We start from the raw sequence: 22,484 nt of genomic DNA, 5'->3' as shown, positions 1-22,484 counted from the left end.
GGTGGGGGCAGCGGTGATGGCACCCCACCAGGATCATGCTGCTGGGGGCAGTGCACTCCCCCGCACCCCTCTTCCTCCGCTAGTGGCGGCAGAACAGAGAATTGGCTCTAGAAATGGGGTGTGAAGGTGGAACGCGAACTTAGTACAGTGGTACCTCGGGTTACATACGCTTCAGGTTACACTCGCTTCAGGTTACAGACTCCGCTAACCCAGAAATAGTACCTCGGGTTAAGAACTTTGCTTCAGGATGAGAACAGAAATCGTGCTCTGGCGGCGTGGCAGCAGCGGGAGGCCCCATTAGCTAAAGTGGTTCTTCAGGTTAAGAACAGTTTCAGGTTAAGAATGGACCTCCAGAATGAATTAAGTGCGTAACCAGAGGCACCACTGTAGTTCTTAGGGTAGGAAGGAGAAACTAGGGGTTAATATGAGGTGAATGGCGGGGGGGGGGGTTGGAAAGTAGAGAGAGCAGGGGTGCAGCTGTGTGCGCGTGTGTGCGTTCACGCACACCTACTTTCTAGTCTACCCCATTGCAGAAAACCACACTAAATCAACACCATAATAAAAATTTTCAAAATTCAGAAATTTCAGAGCCCACCAATACATTTGAATTTAAACAATTGTAAAGCAATTTCCAGAGTCACAGCAGTAAACAATAAAACGTGTGCATGACCACAAAGTGAGCTATTGGCTTTAGGTGGTGCTGAAAAAATGTGCTTAGCTGGTTAGAGCAGCCGTAACATGTGAGAGTTGTTTGCAGGTGCCATGCATTCCTGGTAGAAGCTGGCACTGGGGTAAGGAGGCTTGAAGCATGGAGCAAACGGCTTGCAGAAACCTTCCCTGCACCTTCTGCATGGCAGCCTTAACGTAAGATATGTTCCTTACTATAGCGGAGCAAAGACTGCTTCTGCAGAGGAGTGGAGCATGCCCATGCTTGCTGGGCCAGGGTGTCATGGAAAGAACAGTGGTATCGGATGTCCCAGGGAAGGAAAGATTTGGAAGCGACTACAGGAAATGTTTTAGTTTGTCAAATGTTCTTGTTGGCTGCAGCTGGGAAGAAAATTAAGAAATAATCTCTGCCCATTTCCTAAAGGCATTAACATAAGAATTCAAGCTATCTCCAAAATATATTCCTATCTTATTTTATTTTATTTTTACATAGTACACTAGAATACCTTTGTAGGACAACTCTGTGGGTACAGTTTCCCATGGCATGATTTAAATACCATGCATCTATTGAATTCTGCAAGATTATTCTGAATTTTTTTACATTATGAGAGTGTGCTGAAAGCTTTTAAAGTTTGAAAATTCTGATCTCACGCAATGGCCGTTTCTGACTATTAGCTATAAAAACCAAACATATATAATAATAAAATTTTGGGGGGGACTGTAAAGAGCTGAATGAAAAAGGGGAAATAACATAGTTGTTGGAGAAAGGTAGTTCCATGTGGATTTACTAGAAATTTTGAGTAAAAAAAGTTATCCTGTACTAAATTATGTACTGTCATGGATGCTTTGGCTGAGTTTCCTGCATTGCAGGGGGTTGGACTAGATGACCTTTGGGTTTCGTATTAACTCTACAGTTCTATGATTTTATGAAATTCTTGGAGATTTGATTTGACATTTTATTTGACTGACACTTAGGAGACAAAACTATGTATGTAAGTATAGATTCTTTTTTCCAATAAACAGAATCAATTACTTTAATATAAACTTTATGAAAAAATGATTTTATTATCACTGGTTGTGGGTAACTTACCTGTAGATGTTTTCTAATTGCATGTCTCTTAATATTAGCATAAGATCCTTCCCTGTAGTAGGGGGCCTTAGGTATTTTGTGTGTCCATGAAGGACAGAATCCAAGACAGTCCAAGCTTTTTCAGAGGCTTCAGTTGCTTTTCCAGCTGTTTCATGTTGGTGGACACAGATGACCACAGGAAGCCTTAAGAGATTAGAATTATTTCTTCTTCAGTACAGCCCACCAGAGACATTCAGGAGAGAAGCTGGCAATATAAAACGTGACAAACAATGCTTTGAACTGGTACCAGGATCTTGGGACAGGTAACTAGAGGGCAGGTGTGGTTCTAGATAGCAATATGTCTTTTATTCCTCCAGATGTTCAGGACAAAGCTTGAGCAGGAAGCTTATTGAGGCGCAGAGCCAATAATGGAGGTATATAGCTGCAGCTATTCTTTGGACCAGACGGTTAACTGAGCCCTGCTTTTAGGCTGTAACTTCCTTCCTCTGATCTGCTAGCTTGGCAGGTTTAGGAACTGACTCACAGGACACCTGTGTCTTAATGCTTCCTAGCCATGAAGTGCAGTATGAAGAGACATGGCCTGCCAAAAGAACAGACTTCAGGGCTGAGGCAAATAATTGACAGAGGGCCCCGCAGAAATAAAACCTTTCTAACTAATAGATCTGGCATGTTGTGCAATAATTTTTTAAGATGAGAAATTTCTATAAGGATATTTATAATGCTTAGATATTATTTCCAGCTGGTAGTACTAGCCATGGTTTATCCGAGGGTTTTCCTTATAGCATCCATTTGAAATAGTTCCATGATTTAAAAACAACATCCATGCAGTTAAGTTTCAGAAAAAAAGAAATTTTGCATTGCAGTTGTAAAGGTACAGGTTTGTGTGTGTTTCCTTATTGCCTTTCTTACTTCTGAAACAAAAACATACCTTAGATCAAGAGGTAAAGCTGCATGGTGATTTTTTTTTAAAAAAAATGCAACTAAAAGGAAACAGTTTATCCCAATTCTCTGTGCCTTACACTTCAGTTTTTAAAATCAACAAGCAAATGACAAGACAGAGGTCCATTTCAGATGGTGCAGCAAACCTTAGTTGTGGTCCATGAATAAACCAGCACAATCTCTTCTATTATGCGAAGCGGGGAGGCCTGAGGTTCCTGCCAGCTTCTTTGTGTAATGAAAGAGAAATGTTTTAGATGAAAGTTTAATGTTTTAAATTGCATACGTGTCCATTACATGTTGAGAATGCCATTAATTTATTTTTAGGGATACGTGAACATTGTTCCCTTTTTATTTTTCCTGCTTTTCCGTCCCATGCTTTTATATTCCCCATTTTTAAACATTTGGCTATGGCACATAAGAATTTGTGTGTCCAGCAGTTAATATAATCAAGCAGGCAGAAAACACCCCTGTGGACCTGACTGGCAAACTACTGTGGTGTTAGTATACTTAATCAAAGTCTCTTATCTGTCATCCAGTTGCTGCTATAGAATAACGAATTAAGTGATTTTACACAGTCTGTTACATGGGTATGCAAACTAAGGCCCAGGGGCCGGATCTGGCCCAATTGCCTTCTAAATCCGGCCCATGGATGGTTTGGGAATCAGCGTGTTTTTACATGAGTAGAATGTGTGCTTTTATTTAAAATGCATCACTGGGTTATTTGTGGGGCATAGGAATTCATTCATTCCCCCACACCCCAAAAAATATAGTCAGGCCCCCCACAGGGTCTGAGGGACAGTAGACCGGCCCCCTCCTGAAAAAAATTGCTGACCCCTGGACTGTTGTCACATTATCTCAGGTGTATAATTTTTTTCAAGTTATCTTGAGCTTTAGGATTTGCTTCTAGGTTGGGCTGAGGAAGCACTGTAGTTCTGGTTCTTTCTGGGGAAGCATCCCAAGTGGTGCTGGGGAACTGTTGCTCTGTTGGACTGTGGGGTACCTCAGAGATCAGTTTTGTTGTCCATGCTCTTTAATGCCTCCATGAAACTGCTAGGAAGAAGTCACCTAGAGGTTTGGGCTGTGGTGTCATCAGTATGGCATAGGCCTTCTGCTCTACCTCTCATTTCCGTCTTCTGCTCCAAGGGGGCTGTAGAAGTCCTGAACTGGTGCTTGAAGGCTGTTCTGGGGAGAATGAGGGCAAACAAGCTGAGGTTAAATCCATACAAGATGGAAGTACTATTGAGTGCAGCGTGGGGGGCAATCACCCGCCTCAGAAGGAGATTTGCAACTAGCCTTAGATAGGGTTGCACTCTCCATGGAAAACCCAAGTGTGTAGTTGGAGTGTGTTCCTGGATTTTGCACTTACTTGGGAAGCTCAGGTGGTGGCAGTGACCAGGAATGCAACTCACCAACTTCAGCCCTGTCTGGAGAGTTCAACACTGATTCCAGTAATCCATGTTCATGTCACGTCCTGGCTTGACTGCTGCAAAGAGCTCTCTGTAGGGCTGCCTTTGAGGACTGTTTGGAAACATCTGCTGGTTTAGAATGCAGCCACTCCCTTAATGGGGGCTGGGCGGTTTAATCATGTGACATCATTATTGTAAAAAAAAAAAAAAAAAAAAAAAGGTAAAGGACCCCTGACAGTTACCATGAGTTGAGTCGCAGACGACTCTGGGGTTGCGGTGTGCATCTCACTTTACAGGCCAAGGGAGCCGGCGTTTGTCCACAGACAGTTTTTCCAGGTCATGTGGCCAGCATCTGGTGCAGTGGAACACCAAAACCAGAGCAGCACATAGAAACACTGTTTACCTTCCCGCTGGGGCAGTACCTATTTATCTACTTGCACTTTTTGGCATACTTTCGAACTGCTAGGTTGGCAGGAGCTGGGACCGAGCAATGGGAGCTCACCCCGTCGAGGGGATTCGAACTGCCAACCTTCCGATCGGCAAGCCCTAGGCTCTGTGGTTTCATCCCCCATCATTATTGTACCAGGAGGTTTTCTTATTGTTGGATCTGAATTTTTATATCCTATTGCATGAGCTGCCTTGAGTAAGTTTTACTTGTAAGATGACCTATAATTTTTTTTATAATAAATAAATGTGCAACAGGGTGTTCATTTTCAGTTCCTCAGCTATTCTCCAATGAGGGATGGATTTCAACATTGTACAGTGCTCCATTTGCATTAACCCGGACATTGTCACTATTCATGATTGTTGTGGTAAATAAGCAAGCTCTTCTGTAAAGATCAGTTGTCAACAGAGGAGTGATTACTCAGTTTTCTGTATTTCTGGCCACTGAGCTTTTCTCTCCCCTTTTCACTCATATCACTGTGTGTCTCTGCAATAGTTTTAAGCCCCGGCATTATACTTTTTTGGTTAAATATTTTGAGATCTGCTTAGTTTATCTGCTCTGGGTTTCTGCAATCCCATTAAAATAATTAGTAAAAAAGAAGAACCAAAAGAATAAATGGTTGCAAATTAAAATCTTTGTGTGTGTCTCTTTTCAGTTTTCCTAAGTTGTTCAGTGGAAATTCATAATGGGATAAAAGATCAAAGGATGCTAATCAAGCCCTTTATCGCACCGCCAAATGGCCTTTAATGTGGGAACAATCCAGTGTGTCTCTTGGGGCAAGGATAGCTTGCATTTCTATATAGATGAACACATTGTTTGTGGATTTGGTTCCAGCTTTCTGTTCTCTTGGGTGCTGCTGGGAAGCAAAGCCTGCCCCCCCTCACCCCCCCCCAGTGTGCTGAGAATTAAATGTTTTAAACGCTGGTATACTTCATTCCGATGTTCTCTTGTACATGGCATCCCTTGTCAAAAGAGTGAGGAAACCACAATAAATAATAGTTAAAACAGATAACAAATGGTTTTTCTTGTTTTTAAAAAGTGAACACTGGCAGCAAGAATATTACAATGAAGCTGCAGGTGGCTGCTTTTCAAAAAGCCGGTGTCTGGAGCCAGCCCTCGGGCTATGTTATAGCAAAGTTAATGAGGAGCTGTTGGAGCCTCCCCAACTGTAACTAAAAGTAAACACGAGGCAGGTGAGCTTATTGTACTTTCTTTTGCTTTGTGCCTGAGGGGAGAGTGATCAAAGGGAAATGAAGGGGCTCAGAACCGTGCAGGTTAGTGCATTGCTTTAAGGCCCCATATGGTGGGATTGCAGGCTAGCAAAGCCCTGTAAAATGAGTAGCTGCACTGTTGGAGCCTAATATTCATGGCCCCTTGAACCTCTTAACCTGAGAGGAGTGGGGTGAGGCCACTGAGAACTCTCTCATGCTGCCTCTTGACTTTGGACAGTGGTCAGCAACCTTTGGCCCACAGGCCCAATTGGACCACATCATTTGCCCTGCCAGGCCGCTTTGGCCAAGTTCTGCTAACATGCGCTGCTCCTGGCATCATACCTGCTTGTAAAGAGCTGTGTGCAGTGCTGCAGCAAAGTGCTGCACAATCTGCAGGGTTTAATTTCAAAACGCGCAAATGAAAACAGGTCACTCAATGCCATTGGAAAAGGTAAAGGTACCCCTGCCCGTATGAGCCAGTCGTGACCAACTCTGGGGTTGCGTGCCCATCTAGCTTAAGAGGCCGGGGGCCAGCGCTGTCCAAGGACACTTCCGGGTCACGTGGCCAGCGTGACGAAGCTGCTCTGGCGAGCCAGCCCCAGCACAGCACACGGAAACGCCGTTTACCTTCCCACTAGAAAGCGGTACCTATTTATCTACTTGCACTTAGGGGTGCTTTCGAACTGCTAGGTGGGCAGGAGCTGGGACCGAAAGACGGGAGCTCACCCCATCGCGGGGATTAGAACCGCCGACCATACGATCAGCAAGTCCTAGGTGCTGAGGTTTTACCCACAGCGCCACCCGCGTCCCATTGTAGCTTACGGCAGTTGACGGGTGCACAGACAGGTGAGCCTCTCCGGGGGCAGCATTCCATAATTTGGGAACCGCTGCAGAAAAGGCTTGTTCTCATGTTGCCGCCCTACACAGGCACACCAAGAAGGGCCTCAGATGATGGCCACAGGTCCAGGTTTGTTCATATGGGGAGATGCAGCCCTTGACAACTTGGGACCAGTTTACTTGTGGGATCGTCTTATACCATCTACTACTTTGATCTGCAAAACTGCCACTGTTACTAGTGCAACATAATACTTGCTCTGCATGTGTAAATCTTTTACTGTGGCAGCATCTACACTTTGGAACTCACTGCCTGTTGACATCAGGCAGGCGCCTTTGCTGTACTCTTTCCAAGTTCCTGCTTAAAACAGTTTTGTTTCGGGCAGTCTTCAATGTTTTTCTAATCTGCCATTGTTTTAATCATCTCCTGAACATTTTAAAATACCTGTTTTTAGTTGTTTTTAATTATAATGTTTTATTTTATAAACTGCTTAGTGGTTTTATTACAATCAAGCGGTATATGAATTTTGTTAACTAAATAAATTGTTGTGCTGCTGGTGCTCTAAGCACAATTTACAGTGGTTGAAGTGTTTTCTAGAATCCACTTTTCCCCCATCACAGTTTCTGAGCAAGCATGCAAGGTTAAAAAAGAAAGAGGATAGTGGTTTTGCGTCCCACATGGATGGAACTCTTCAGATTCAGAAGTTTTTCTTAGTCGTCGCTTTCTCTTTTAATAAAATGTCTACTGTTTATAGCCTTTTCAAATTAATAATTAGATATGGTGAATACTTTTCATCTCTGTAGGAGAATAGTTAGAACTTGTAAACAATTTGATCTGAGTCCATTATAAGTTATTATTGCTTACTTTTTAGATTAACGTTTCCAGTTTTTGCTTTTGAAACGCCAGAGAAAAGTTGCAGTAGGGGTCCATATTACAACAATAGCACATAATGCAAAACATGTGTTTCCATTCAGTGTCCGGATTTTGCCCTTTGTAAACAAAATGGCCAGGAGACGAAGCTGTCTATACCTAGGGCATGTTCTAAGCCCATGCTAAGTGACCTGTGAACTGAAGGTTAGCTTTGTGCCTGCCACCGTTAATGACAGAGGGAGACACATTCACGGTCTAAATTCTTGGTGCGGGATTACTGGGGCATCAAGCTTTTGATGTTGCGCTTAGAGCAAGAATTTTATATTTCATTGTCTGTGAATGTTAGATGGTGACAAACTGGTTTATACTCAGAATTGTTCTACCAGGAACAAAAATAAATTAGAATTCTTCCCCACTGCAATGAAGGCTGCAATGTTTTGCACAAAATTTGGAAGTTGAGTAGAAACCTTTTGGATTTTAATTCCTAGCAGTAACAAGGTAAAATAGTGATTGGTTTGCGGAAGTATGTATTGTAACCACACAGTGTGCTTTAGTTTTTATTCATTGTCACCCAAATTAATTGATGGTTTCTCTGTCAAAGACATATTTCTGCAGCTTGAGAAGTGTCTCAACATACTTCCCCACACAATTGAGAGCTCCAAAACATAAGCGTGGTTTAAAAGCATTAAGACTTCAGGAAATGTCACTATTACTTGTTTGTTCATTTGTGCATTCTTCTACCACTCCCTTAATTCCTGACCACTGGTCATACTGGTGGGGATGATGGGAGTTGTAGCCGAAAATATCTAAAAGGCACTAGGTTAGGGAAGCTTGCTCTGGAGAACAGAAAATTAATTTGGTCCAGTGTTGCAGCTCTTCAGGTATTTGAGGATGGGCAATCTTCTCCAGATTACTTTTATTGTTGTTAGCTGCTTTGAGCCTGACTTTGGCTGGGACGGGCGGGATATAAATAAATTATTATTATTATTATTATTATTATTATTATTATTATTATTATTATTATTATTATTTTATTAAACATACCCTGTTCCTTCAACATTCCTCTGTATTTGAGCATCTGATTTTTCCTACCTAAATGCAGAACTTGTACATTTATCACCACTGAAATTATTTTTGTTAGTTTGGGGCCAGTTCTCCATCTTATCAAAACAAATGTAGGTCTTGTTTCTGCCTGGTAAGATAGAAATGCCCCGTCTAGTTGGTATCATCTGCAAATCTGATGACCATCCTTTCCACTCCTTCTAAGCTATATACAAATGAACAAGCCCAGGCCCAGCAGGGGACCCTGTGGCTCCCCACTTGTCACTTCTCTTCAGGTGGACAAGGAGGCGCTGATGAGCGCTTTTTAAGTATTATCCATCTACCAGCTAAAAATCCACCAACAGTAACATCATCTAGCCCACATTTTACCAGTTTCCCACCCAAAATATCATGAGGTAGCTATTACTTTGTTTTGTATGGAGTAGCATTCATTTTTGTGAGTCTGACTTGCAGTATAGATGGTTCAGCTGAAACTACATCTGATTTATTACCCCCCTGAGGGCTAGGTGTCTCTTAGAAAGTCACCCTCAGCCAAAAGGGTGGAATATAAATAAATATAATAACCAGTGCTGTTTAGCTAGAAAAAGAGGTGCCAGAACTCACCCTGAACTCCTCCCTTGTTCACTTATAATGGCAATGGCGACCACCTGAAAGGTGTCAGACCCAGTTCTGTTGAGTTCTGGCTGAAAAAAAGCCCTGGTGGTGGTAGTAGTAGTAGTAGTAGTAGTAATAATAATAATAATAATAATAATAATAATAATAGAAGAAGAAAGTCTCTCAGATCTGTATTGAGCTGTAAAAGGTCTAATGGTGTTTCCTGCTTGGCAGGGGGTTGGACTCGATGGCCCTTGTGGTCTCTTCCAACTCTATGATTCTATTCTATGATTCTTATGTACTAGAGATAGTTCTGAGGTTCTGATCACTGTTCCTCATAAAATAGTTTGTGCCATTTTACTATTTGAGAAGATTTGAGGAATGCCCTTAAAATGTTGCCTATGTTCTTCAGTTTCAGTTCTTCAGGTTATTGCGCTTCCTTCCCCAGAGTGGGAAACATTTTGGGAACTCTGTGTATCACGCGTTGAGCGCTAATGAAGAAACGTGGGATATAAATGTGACAAAACCTGTCAGATAATAAGGAATAAATAACCTGATACTCTTGAATAAGGCGTATTAAGTTGCAAAATCCATTGTGAGATTTAAGAGACGTTTTTATACTGTCCTTAATTGTGCCAGGGTATGCGTTTCAGGGGATGCGGGTGGCGCTGTGGATAAAAGCCTCAGCGCCTAGGGCTTGCCGATCGAAAGGTCGGCGGTTCGAATCCCCGCGGCGGGGTGCGCTCCCGCTGTTCGGTCCCAGCGCCTGCCAACCTAGCAGTTCGAAAGCACTCCCGGGTGCAAGTAGATAAATAGGGACCGCTTACTGGCGGGAAGGTAAACGGCGTTTCCGTGTGCGGCTCTGGCTTGCCAGAGCAGCGATGTCACGCTGGCCACGTGACCCGGAAGTGTCTTCGGACAGCACTGGCCCTTGGCCTCTTTGAGTGAGATGGGCACACAACCCTAGAGTCTGTCAAGACTGGCCCGTACGGGCAGGGGTACCTTTACCTTTACCTTTTTATGCGTTTCTAAAATATATATTTGTAGCAGGTGGGGAAGAGCCTTTGGAAATGTCTTAATGCGGGATGAGGGCAGTTCAACTTCAGGATCCTGATTGCTAAATTGGGTGGGCACTCTTATTTCACCTGTGAAAGGTTGGTGGGAGGCAGGTGACCATGTTTTGCAGTCTTGATTACTTTGCCAGTGGCTACAGGCAAAGACACGATCTGTTCTAATGGTGTGTAGTGGAGTTACACAATTACACCTACTGTTGCCAGTTCTGTGATAACATTTAACTTTTTGTGACATAAAGAAATGGTTGCAAAGGGGTATGGAGGAAGAAAAGAAATAAGGACCCTCCCCAAATTTCTACTTTTTGTTTAAAAGGTAAAGGTACCCCTGCCCGTACGGGCCAGTCTTGACAGACTCTAGGGTTGTGCGCTCATCTCACTCTAGAGGCCGGGAGCCAGCGCTGTCCGGAGACACTTCCGGGTCACATGGCCAGCGTGGCATCGCTGCTCTGGCGAGCCAGAGCCGCACACGGAAACGCCGTTTACCTTCCCGCTAGTAAGCGGTCCCTATTTATCTACTTGCACCCGAGAGTGCTTTCGAACTGCTAGGTTGGCAGGCGCTGGGACCGAGCAACGGGAGCGCACCCCGCGATCGGCAAGCCCTAGGCGCTGAGGTTTTACCCACAGCGCCACTCGCGTCCCACACTTTTTGTTTAGTTTATTTATTTATTTACTTGATTTGGGCGGGGGGTATCTTCCCCCTCCCCCTCTGGCTACGGTTTGCCTAATGCCACCTCATGAGCTCGTAGCAGAGGCAACATTTGGATTGGGGATTTCAGATTTGAGATCCAATTTCTTAGTAATTGTGCTCTTTCAGATTTCATCAGGACTTGTTGAACTGACTTGGATGCAAGTGGAGAGTCACTTCTGTGATCATAAATTTTGTGATTGTGGCTGTAACTGGACTGAGCTATTACAGTGGTACCTAGGATTAAGAACTTAATTCGTTCTGGAGGTCCGTTCTTAGCCTGAAACTGTTCTTAACCTGAAGCACCACTTTAGCTAATGTGCCGGAGCTGCGCCGCCGGAGCAAGATTTCTGTTCTCATTCTGAAGCAAAGTTCTTAACCTGAAGCACTATTTCTGGGTTAGCGGAGTCTGTACCCTGAAGTGTATGTAACTCGAAGTACCACTGTATTTATAGTTTTACCCTGAAATAATCTTCATGGTGGGGAAAACTGAAAGTGCTACCCACTACATATTTAGAAGGAAAATAAGTTCCTTTTGTATTTTGAGATGGAACTCTTATTAACAGTATAATCTGACTTCCTTATAGTTCCTTCTCTGGATGATTTTTATTTATTTTGTTTATTTCTTACAAGATTCTTGAAGTGACTTAGCAATAATGAAATACATGCTAATACAGTGCCCACAAAAACAACCCTTTTCAATGTTTGTGGGAGGCAGTGGGGGGAGGTCTGTTGTTGTTTTATATATTGTATTTTTTATGTTGTTAACTGCCCTGAGATCTATGGCTGAAGGGCAACACAGTATACAAAATAAAGAAATAAAACAAGCGAGCAAGCGGAACTTTGAATGTGCTTTTTTTAAACCTTGATGATTTGGGCAAGTCAGTGTACATGGCAAATCAAATTGTTACGTTGTATGTTGTGCTAGACCACTAAATATCGTGGGAATCTCCTCTCCCCATGGGGGGGGGGGAGTTTGCATCTTTCAGCTTCTAGCTGGGTTTGGATCCGATGTTTTGCCTGTAAAGTGAGAAGTGGAGGTGATCCCCCAACTCGGAGCTGCTTTGTTCTCGCCTCGGACGTCCCTCTCGCTCCCCCCTTGGATAGAAGAGGAAGTTACATCAGTCTGCATACTAAAGCAATGGGAGAGGAGCAGTCCGGGCCGCTTGGAAGTGAACTCTCCAGTCTGTTCTCACGGTCTCGATGTGTGCAACTGGCAGCGCAGGAAGCTCCCTGAGAACATTTAGGGAGTATGTAAAATTCACATGCAAAAGAGGGTGACAGGAATCTGGCAGACCCGTCAAGTGAAATTATTGGAAGGGCATGGGCTTGAGTTACAGTCTTCATTGTCTTGACACAGTTGATTTTATGGACTACTTTTTTGTATTGAAATCCAAAGAGAGGGGGTGTCATTATGAATCACCAGGCTGCTGCTCCAAAGACAAGAAGTGATAATTATCTGAGCATAAAGGTATGTCGAATGCAATGGGGAAAAACCCAAACTCACAAGATTACTGAAATCCTTTTTTTGTATCCAATAATAGTTTTATTAGTAATTATTTGTAAATTTAATTAAAATGTTTCATGGGGGCATTTTTAGCAACATTTATAGTTTGCATGTTGTAGTCAAATAAAACAAAACTACTTTGCTAAATAAAGAGGGCTCCTGTTTCGGTAATGAGTTAGTGCCCTCACTAAATTAGAGAAAACCTGTTGAAATTTCAGGAACTTTTTCTGGCTTCTTGCCTGCAAACATGATGGTTGCTAAATAGGATTCTTCCTTTTGTTGTTGGGTAAAATAATCTGCTTTATTTCTTTTTGTGTAAGACATGGAATTTGTTCTTTTCAAAATACAGGCAGCAGCTTTTATGTAAGAATGTCTGCTTTGCTTGCAATAGGAATTAGTTCACTGAGGCAATCCTACGAGAAGGTGGACAGCAAAATCACAGAAATGCCTTTGTAATCTTCTGCAAATTGTTAAGAAGATCTTGGTCTTGTATTGTACTTTTTCGAAATATTTGAAATGAGAGATTTTTCTTTGGGTGCCTTTTGTTCTTTGTTCTTGTATTGATTGCTTTCAAGTTACAGCTGATGGCAACATTTTGAACACTTTTAGATTAAGATATCTGTGATGTTAATGCATCAGATATTTTGAAACGGGACAATATGTGAAATAGAGAAGATTTTGTTTTAGGAAGCACACATGTATTTTTAAATAACTATGTGCTAGGATTCTGACTTTAAAAGATTTAGCACTACAACACAAACTGCAGTGCCTACTGTCTGATGCAGCGAATTGTGTGTTCTGTGTTTTTGTGACTGAACTGCCCCTCTGTGGACGTTGTCATGTTGGGCATAGAATTCAGCCTGCTGGGAGCCCAGGCTTTCATGGCTATTGCCCAAGGCTGCTTAGATCAATTCTGAAAGTGGGGGTGGGGAGGGAATGCGTTGATGTAGGTAGGAAAACAGTTGTGTGTTGTTTTTTGCAGTTTCTGTAGGTTTTGATCTGGTAATTTGACTGCTCCAGTAGCCATATCTGTTTGTCACCATCCTTCCTCTTGTTGGCCATGGTGGATCATTTAAGAAATTGATATGAAGTCATAAGTAACAGCACCTCTCAGAGTGGCTTTTCCTACTCTCTGCACATCACAGCAGTGATATCTCATCTCCTCTGGCTTCCATTCCTTTTCTGGATTCCGATTCAGTGTTGTTTAACCTTTAACACCCCAGGGCTTGCCCAAGACCTCAATATTTCCACTGGAGGTGCTTCTCCAGGTTCCCCCCTCCCTGCACGATGAAATGAGACTGTGAGGGAGAAGACCTTCATGATGGGGGTGCCTTGGCAATAATCATGATAATAATAGTAATAGTAATAATAATAATAATTTATTTATTTATACCCCGCCCATCTGGCTGGGTTTCCCCAGCCACTCTGGGCGGCTTCCAACAAAACACTAAAATAAAACAACCTATTAAACATTAAATGTTTCCCTAAAGAGGGCTGCCTTCAGATGTCTTCTAAAAGTTTGGCAGTTATTTTTCTCTTTGACATCTGGTGGGAGGGCGTTCCACAGGGCAGGGGCCACTACCGAGAAGGCCCTCTGCCTGTTTCCCTGTAACTTGGCTTCTCGCAGCGAGGGAACCGCCAGAAGGCCCTTGGCGCTGGACCTCAGTGTCCGGGCAGAACGTGGAATGCTTGCCTCAGAAAGGATCTCCTGGTGCTGACAATGGAATAAAGAGGCAATCCTTCATTATTTTACCTTTAGTAAAATCCCCTAAAGCAATGCCTCTTTATTCTTGCTGGCATTTTAATCATTAAGGTTTAGTCCTTTGAGCTGTCTTTGATGGGGAGCATGCCCGGACTGTTTTGTGGGCCTGTCTCTATTTCAGATGTGCCAGACCTTTTCATCGTGTGCCGTGCTCCCACTGCAGCCATTTTTTAACTGGTGCCCTGTGCCCACAGCATTTCTACAAAGTTCTAAGTGTGCCCATTAGCTGAGAGAGGTTGGCTGATGGCTACAGCAATCACTTCACATTAATCTGCACTGCCATGTCTTGCTACATTGCAGATTGCAGATCAGAAATAGAAGCAAAAGTGCATGGCATACAGCTGATGTATAGCATCCCCTCCGGGATTGGCTGCCAGTCTGCAACTTTGCAGTGCTGACAATTCCTACTTAGAGCATGGCTTGCTAGATATTGTTCCTTATCCCTGGTACAGGAACTCATCTTACACTGCATTGACTTATACAATCACAGGGTACATATAATAAAAGAGGCATTGTCTGTCTGTAAGGCTCACTCACATTTCTTTGAAGGTAATAATCCCCTTGCAAGTGACTGAATAAAGAAATTGGAGTTCACAGTTGGGGCCTGCATAACTTCAGCCATGCTGCAACCTAAGGCAAACTTGTGTTCTCCTTTGAACAGTGCTGGTATTTGGTATTATCAGTATAGAGTCAGCAAATTCTTATGCTCTCAGAGTTCTTTGCTGCCGCAAACCATTTAAATGAAACACTATTTTGAGACCTCCTTTAAAAGCATGCCTTCAAGCAAAGCATTATTTGCTCACCTTCCAGAGATCAATAATACCCCTACAGTGGTTCATTGTCTAGACAAAATCATCTGGCTGTTTAGCCTTTATTTTGTTTTTGAAGTATTTTCCTTTAGAGTGAAGTTCATCAGTCAAAAGAAGTTGCAGGTAAGGTGTGCTAGGACTAAAATGACTTAAAATCCCTTAAAGCCTTCAGGGCTGGGAGTAAATCTGTTTCTATTGTAGGTCATGCTTTGGGGCCAATACAAGACAAGAATGTTCATTTCTGTATTTATGTGATAACCTACCAGTAGTCCTCATATTAACAGGTGTTGAGCTATAAAGCTGGTGCCAATGGGCTACCTTTATTTTTACATAGGTGAGCATCCTACATCTGTCTCCTTTGAAGGTCAAAGTTGCCTTTGCAAACAATGCTGGCTGTGCCTTTAGTACCCAACACTAGCTGTTGGGAAAAAGGAAAATTAACCACAAGCCCCCAAATTTGGGATCTTCTCCAAACCTGTGCCCAACTGTTGCAGTTGTTTTGCAGAGAAAACCCCACGTTTTGCAGTACCGCAGTTGATGGGGCCGTTAAAAAGTCATGCTGTGAAATTTTAAATAGCATCTTATGTTGGGTGTTTTGTGTTGTAGTGGTTTAGAGTGTTGTTTTGGATGTGTGAGTTCCGATCCCCTTAGAACTAAGAGAAAGAGTTGCTTCAGAACTGCGGCTACATAAGTATTTGCAGTGGTAAACACATGAAAGGGGAGACTAAGACGTCTGAGGCATAAAAATGCTCACAAATGACAACACTTCTGAAATTTCTCATTTTAGGACACCTCCCCTACTTAACAGTGAACTGTGGTTATTTCAGCTGGAGGATTTATATCAGGAGGATGTGACGGTACAAGTTGCAGGATGAGAGGTAGGCCCTGCCCCCACTACTTTGTGGGAGGGTTGTGCATTTTAGTGATTAAGTGGCATGTCCTCTCAGATGTCTCAATAGCTGTTAGGATCAATTGCTAAGGATCAGGGAAGTCCTTGCTAGCACAGGTGAGACAGGTAGAAGCACGTTCTGCAGTCTTGCCCACTCAGCCTTACTTTTAAGCTGACAGGATTCCTAATGGTCACGAAATAAATGTTAAGACCGTCCAGGCATTTCCTTTAAAGCCAGAAACTTGTCTTATGGTATCCCTCTCTTTTATTACCTCTTCGCAGCATGACACTTCTATAATACTTCTCTAGCAAGGCCTTTGCTTTGTTTGCATGTCCATGAATTGTATTTCAGCATTTCTGTTGCAGCTGCGCCAGATCACACACGGCTGAAAGTGCAAAAGCTCTGCCTTTGCCAAACTTTCTCCTTCATATAGCTCTCCCCCCTTGTTTGCGCCATACCAAATGCACAGCCCCCTTCTCCTCACTATTTTTAAACTAATCCCCTCCCACCTTATTGTTGCTACTCTTGACTTTTTTATTCTTTTGTAAAGGTGTTCCAGCTAAATTTGGACAACTTTTCACTAATCAGTAACACTTTCAAAAGTGTTCCAGTTTTCACCACTAAATCCCTAATCGTGAAGAATCTTTTACAGAATAAAATGCTTCAATGGGGACAGGGGAGCACAGGTAAAAGGAAAATATCGGAATGTCTCTGCTGCTTTCAGGAATTCTCATCTTGTCCCTCCTACAAGAGCCCAGAAAACCTTTTACTCGTTTGGATAGCTGCTTCCATAGTCCCTGGGCGCTGAGCTCAGTCTCCTGAAGACTGTTTGCTATTTTGCTACCGCTGCTGCTTCTGTCGCTGCTGCTGCTGCTATTATTTATTAAATGAATCTGTTGCCTAACACCACAATTAAAACGTGGCATATAGCCCTGCAAAGGCCGGTTTTTAAAAATACATTAATCAACACTGACAACAAACCTCTAATTTAAACAGAAGGTAAAATATAAACTAACCCCCCATTCAGAATACAGTGATACCTTGGGTTAAGAACTTAATTCGTTCTGGAGGTCCGTTCTTAACCTGAAACTATTCTTAACCTGAGGTACCACTTTAGCTAATGGGGCCTCCCGCTGCTGCCGCGCCGCTACTACGCAATTTCTGTTCTCACCCTGAAGCAAAGTTCTTAACCCGAGGTACTATTTCTGGGTTAGCGGAGTCTGTAACCTGAAACGTCTGTGACTCAAGGTACCACTGTATAAAAATGCCCTGAGAAAGATACTCTGAGAAAGGTACTCTAAATTGCTAATAATAGTTGTGTCAGGGAACTGCCATCGGCAGGACAGGAGGTGCCAAGGCTCTCTGAGGTAGAGAGAGACTTGACACCTGAAGAGGGAACCAGTAGGGGGCGAACAGGAACGTCAAGGGAAGGGGAGTCGGAGGAATGGCTCAGAGATGCTTCCAGTGAAAACAGTGGGGAAGTCTCAGGACCCCCTATAGGAACACCCGTTCCTCGGCGGAAACTGTCACGCAGAGAGTCCAGAAGACGTGTTTCCGTTAAGGAGCTTTTATGTTGGAAACGTTTCCGAAAGCAGCCACTTTCGGATTCTGCTAGCGACTGACGCAGCCATGCTGGAGGGGCTCCATCACAGGCAGAGGTTTGAGAAGCTGTTCAAACTCTGAGGGATTGCAATTTACACACAAGCAGCTCTTCATCCCATCACAGCAATCCGAAAGTCATCGACAGCTAGCTTGTGCCAGGCAGAGGCATCATGAGCGAACCAGCAGGAACCGGAGGGGCAGCTGGAGGAGGTCCAAGCCTGGAGGAAAGGTATAGGACGTTGGAAATCCAGCTTGCCTTGCAGACGGCGAGGCTGGAAGAAAGGAGGGCTCAGGATGCAGAGAGGGGGAGGGAGAAAGCCACCCCACTCAACAGAAAGATGCCAGGATTGGTGCAGAAATTTGGGGGGGACCCCAGGAACTACCATGCCTTTAGGACAGAGATGCAATATGCTCTCAATCTGCAATTCGATGACTTCCCTGATGAGGAATCGCGAGTGGCTTTTGTAATTAGCCACCTCGAATCAGGGGCGAAGGACTGGGTTAGACCCTTGATGGCAGCAAATAATGAGATCCTAAAGGACGCGATGAAGTTTTTTCGTGCCATGGACCTGATGTTTTCCAGTGACATTGAGCAGGGAGGGGTGCGAAGGCAGTTAATGGCTTGCAAACAGGGAAACCGGACTGTCCGTGAGTACTGGACTGAGTTCACTATGTTGATTCATCGATTGGGGTGGGACTTGGCTTCTGAGCCCATTCAAATGCTTTTCGAAGAGGGTCTGTCTTCGTCCTTGAAAGATGAACTTTCCCGGAACCCCAGAGCAGAGTCTATGGACCAGCTGACTAAAGCCGCGCTAGCCATTGGAGCGCGCCAGGAAGCGAGGGCTTTGGAGAAGCGGGAGGGGAAAGGAGAACGTTGGAGGGAGCTCCGCATTCCAGACATTCCAGAGCAGCCTTTCCCGCCGGCAGAGCCGATGGAAGTGGGAACAGCGCGTGCGCACACAGTTTCAAACATCGGTGAAGGGCGGAAGAAAGAGGGAAAGGGCGGGAAAAAATGCTATCTCTGCCAACAGCCAGGACACTTTGCCAGAGTCTGTCCACGGAGAAAGGAATGGCAAGGCATGGCAGGAGCTGTTGGGGGAGAGGAGGAGGAAAGCACAGAGCAAGTAAAAGCCAACGCCTGGCTGCCGTCGGGGCACAGCAGCCAGGCTCAAAAGCAGTGAGAGTGCCCGCACCAGAACCTCCCAGGCCTGCTCTAGTGATAGAGGTGTTGCTAGAGCTGCCAAATGGACACCCCCTACAGATCAAAGCCCTGCTGGATTCAGGCAGCTCCTGTAATTTCATGAGTAAGGAGTTCGCAGCTGAGCACCAGATACAAACCCTCCCCTTAAGTAAACCCCTGCAGGTAACCACGATTGACGGCAGAGAGCTGTTGGGAGGAGAAGTGAACCAACAGACTGTTCCCATGATAATGAGGGTGGCAAGACACACCGAGAGGATAGCGTTTAATGTGGCCACATTGGGAGGAGCTCCCATTATTTTGGGGATGAGCTGGCTGGCACTTCACGATCCTCTAGTGGGATGGCACCAGAGGGTGGTCTCCTTTGGGTCGGCGCATTGCCTGGAACACTGCAAGCAGGGGAAGGATCCAGGGGGAGCCAAGATCACCTTAGCTGGGATGGAGGTAATGAAGCAAGGGGAGGTGCCTCCGCAATATGCAGATCTGAGCAACGTATTCAGCGAAAGAGAAGCGGACAAACTGCCGCCGCATAGACCCTTTGACTGTCAAATCAACCTACTCCCGGGGGCTCAACTCCCAGTGGGCAAGCTGTACGCCATGTCAGACAGGGAGATGCAGGAGCTGAGGGAGTTCATTGACAAAAACCTGAAGAGGGGTTTCATCAGAGAGTCCCGAGCGGTGGGGGGCAGCCCAGTGTTTTTTGTGGACAAAAAAAACACAGATAAGCCGAGACTTGTAGTGGATTTCAGGGCCCTGAACGCCGTGTCGGAACCCCTGGCCTTTCCTATGCCCCGAATTGATGACATTCTGACCAGGGTGAGGAAGGGGAAGATTTTTACAAAACTGGACCTGCGGGGGGCGTATAATCTGATACGAATAAGGAAGGGGGATGAATGGAAGACCACCATGTTCACCCCTTTGGGAGCATTTGAATACCTCGTAATGCCCTTCGGTCTCCAAGCCGGCTCCGCATGTTTTCAAGCTTTCATCAACCACGTCCTGGGGCCGTTGCTCTACAAGAATTGTGTGGCCTTTTTGGATGACGTGTTGGTGTATTCGGAAAATGAAGAGCAGCATGTGAGGGACGTGAGAGAAGTGTTGGGCCGGCTGCAAGCCAATCAGCTGTGGGTGAAACTGGAGAAGTGCCAGTTTCATGCCAAGGAGGTGGAATTCCTGGGGTACCGCCTGTCAGACCAAGGATTGGCCATGGATCCAGGCAAGGTCCAGGCGGTGCTGGAATGGAAGACACCGAAAACCAAGAAGGATGTGCAAAGATTCCTGGGGTTTGGGAACTTTTATCGGAAGTTCATCAAGAATTTTGCACACTTGACGGCGCCCATCACCGACTGCCTCAGTAGCAAGAAGAAATTTGTTTGGACGGCGGAGGCGGAGAGAGCTTTTGAACAACTGAAAAGGGCTTTCGCTTCGGAAGAACAACTTCTGCATGTGGACCTACAGAAGCCCATGAGGGTGGAGACAGACGCGTCAGACAGAGCGGTGGGGGCTGTGCTTCTTCAGCCGGGAAGAAATACGTCAGGGTGGAGACCGTGTGCCTTTTTCTCGAGGAAGCTGAATAAGTCCGAGCGGAACTACACGGTGTATGACAGGGAACTACTTGCCATTCACGAAGAGTTCCGGAGGTGGAGACATTTATTGATTGGGGCACAACACAAGGTGCAAGTGTGCACCGACCACAAGAATTTGGAGTATTGGAGAACAGCTCGAGTACTCAACCAACGGCAAGTGAGATGGGCACAGGAATTTTCCAAATTCCACTTTGAGATTTGTTATGTACCAGGCCCAGAGAACGTCAGGGCGGACGCTCTCTCACGCAAACCAGAGTACTTGGAAGGGGAGGGGGCAAGCGAAGAAAGACATGTCATTCCTGAGGACCGCTGGGTGTGTGGGGCGGCGCTGGTGGGGAGACGAGAGCTGGTAGAAGAAACGGAAACTGACGAATATGCCCAAAATAAGCTCAGAGGCCTCAGGGGAGAGGGTGAGAGCCCGGAGGGTTTTGAAGAAAGAAATGGGGCATTGTATTACAAAGGGGCACTGTATATACCAGAAGGTGAATTGAGAGGGAGGGTACTCAAGCAGTTGCATGATAGTCCCACGGCGGGACATTTTGGACAACACAAGACCATGTGGATGGTCACCAGGGAGTTTTGGTGGCCCAAGGTGAGGGAAGATGTAAAGGAGTATGTAAGAGGGTGTGACCAATGCCAGAGGGCCAAGGGGGAAAGAAGGGCGCCGGCAGGGTTATTGGAACCACTACCCACGCCAGAACGGCCTTGGGAGGCGGTATCAATAGATTTTATGACGGATCTGCCCAAATCCAAAGGGAAGACGGCCATCATGGTAGTAGTGGACCTGTTAACTAAGATGTGCCACTTTGTAGCATGTTCACATGCAGTCACAGCGGAAGAAACAGCGAAGTTGTTTGTAGAACACGTCTTCCGGCTGCATGGCGCCCCCTTGAGGGTTGTCTCGGACCGCGGGAAACAATTTACTTCCAGGTTCTGGAGGAAGCTCATGAGCTTGCTGCACGTGGAAGTCAATTTTTCGACGGCCCGGCATCCTGAAACCAATGGGCAGGCGGAAAGAGCAAATGGCATCCTCCAACAATATCTGAGGTGCTATGTCAATGACAGAGGGAATGATTGGGTCGAAAAGCTGGCGCTGGCAGAATTTGCCTACAACAATGCGGAGCATGTGTCCACAGGGATGAGCCCCTTTTTGGCCAATTACGGGTGTCACCCCAGGGCATTCCCGGGGGAGGGGGGCGAGAGATGGAGCGTCCCAGCGGCCGAACAGTTTGTAGAAGAGATGGAAGCGATCCATCGTCAGCTTCAGCTCAACTTAGAAAGGGCCAAGGCTCAATATAAGAAGCAGGCAGACAAGAACAGGAGGGAAGGTGAAACCATAAGGGTGGGGGATCAGGTGTGGTTGTCCACCCAAGGGTTGCCGTTCAAAGGGGGTTGTAAGAAATTAAGACCCAAGAGATTGGGACCCTTTGAGGTCATTCAGCAGGTCAACCCAGTGGCTTTCAAACTCCGGTTACCCAACCACATGAAATTGCATCCAGTGTTCCACAGGTCATTACTGTCACCGTACAAGGGGGGAGGTGAAGAGGAGCACACCAGGGGACCGGTCTTGGAAGAGAGGGAAAGCAGTAACCATGTAGCGGAAATCCTCGATTCCAGGTGGAAGGGCAATCAGGTGGAGTATTTAGTGGCGTGGGAAGGGGAACCGGAGTCAGAAAACACCTGGGTGACTGCAGAGGAGGTCAATGACGAGGTTTTAACAGAAACGTTCCACCAAAGATTCCCGCGGAAACCACAGCCGGTAGCAAGGTTTAGAAGGGAGTATTTCGGCACCACAGACGAGGAAGAGGAACTGGAAGGATTCGCGGAGTCGGAGTTGGAAGAAGGAACGGACTCAGATGACGAGGAGTACCGAGAGACTAGGAACCACAACGAGTGGAGAAAGGTGTTCGAAACTTCAGACGATGAGGAAGGTTCTTTCCGGGGTTTTACCTCCTCACAACCCGTAGGGGAGGAGACGGGAGGGGGTGAAGGGGGCCCTGGAGGGGAGGTGGATGTCAGGGAACTGCCATCGGCAGGACAGGAGGTGCCAAGGCTCTCTGAGGTAGAGAGAGACTTGACACCTGAAGAGGGAACCAGTAGGGGGCGAACAGGAACGTCAAGGGAAGGGGAGTCGGAGGAATGGCTCAGAGATGCTTCCAGTGAAAACAGTGGGGAAGTCTCAGGACCCCCTATAGGAACACCCGTTCCTCGGCGGAAACTGTCACGCAGAGAGTCCAGAAGACGTGTTTCCGTT

The 22,484-nt window shown here is 45.4% G+C and overlaps 1 protein-coding gene across 9 annotated transcripts in view; it reads left to right on the top strand.

Moving 5' to 3' along the window:
- Positions 1-22,484, top strand: part of PLEKHG4B (pleckstrin homology and RhoGEF domain containing G4B) — a 104,374-nt gene that overhangs the window by 13,815 nt on the left and 68,075 nt on the right. For 4 of the 9 annotated variants that reach the window (XR_014503938.1, XM_083407373.1, XM_083407372.1 and 1 more), the window contains exon 1: positions 12,043-12,347. The exons of 2 other annotated variants lie outside the window; for them this stretch is intronic. Coding sequence is in view for 3 of the 7 variants with exons in the window: in XM_083407373.1 (XP_083263499.1) it covers positions 12,291-12,347 (57 nt within the window). In the remaining 4 variants the exon portion in view is untranslated. Of the gene's footprint in view, positions 1-1,974; positions 2,059-5,599; positions 5,740-8,844; positions 8,920-12,042; positions 12,348-22,484 lie in introns of those variants that run through there. 3 more of the 9 variants (XM_083407376.1, XM_083407375.1, XM_083407378.1) reach the window with 3 other exon arrangements.

The sequence above is a fragment of the Podarcis tiliguerta genome (genome assembly GCF_965153285.1).
Source record: "Podarcis tiliguerta genome assembly, chromosome: 13".
Taxonomy (NCBI): domain Eukaryota; kingdom Metazoa; phylum Chordata; class Lepidosauria; order Squamata; family Lacertidae; genus Podarcis; species Podarcis tiliguerta.
The sequence above is the reverse complement of the archived record's forward strand: the minus strand, read 5'-3'. Positions and strand labels throughout refer to the sequence as shown.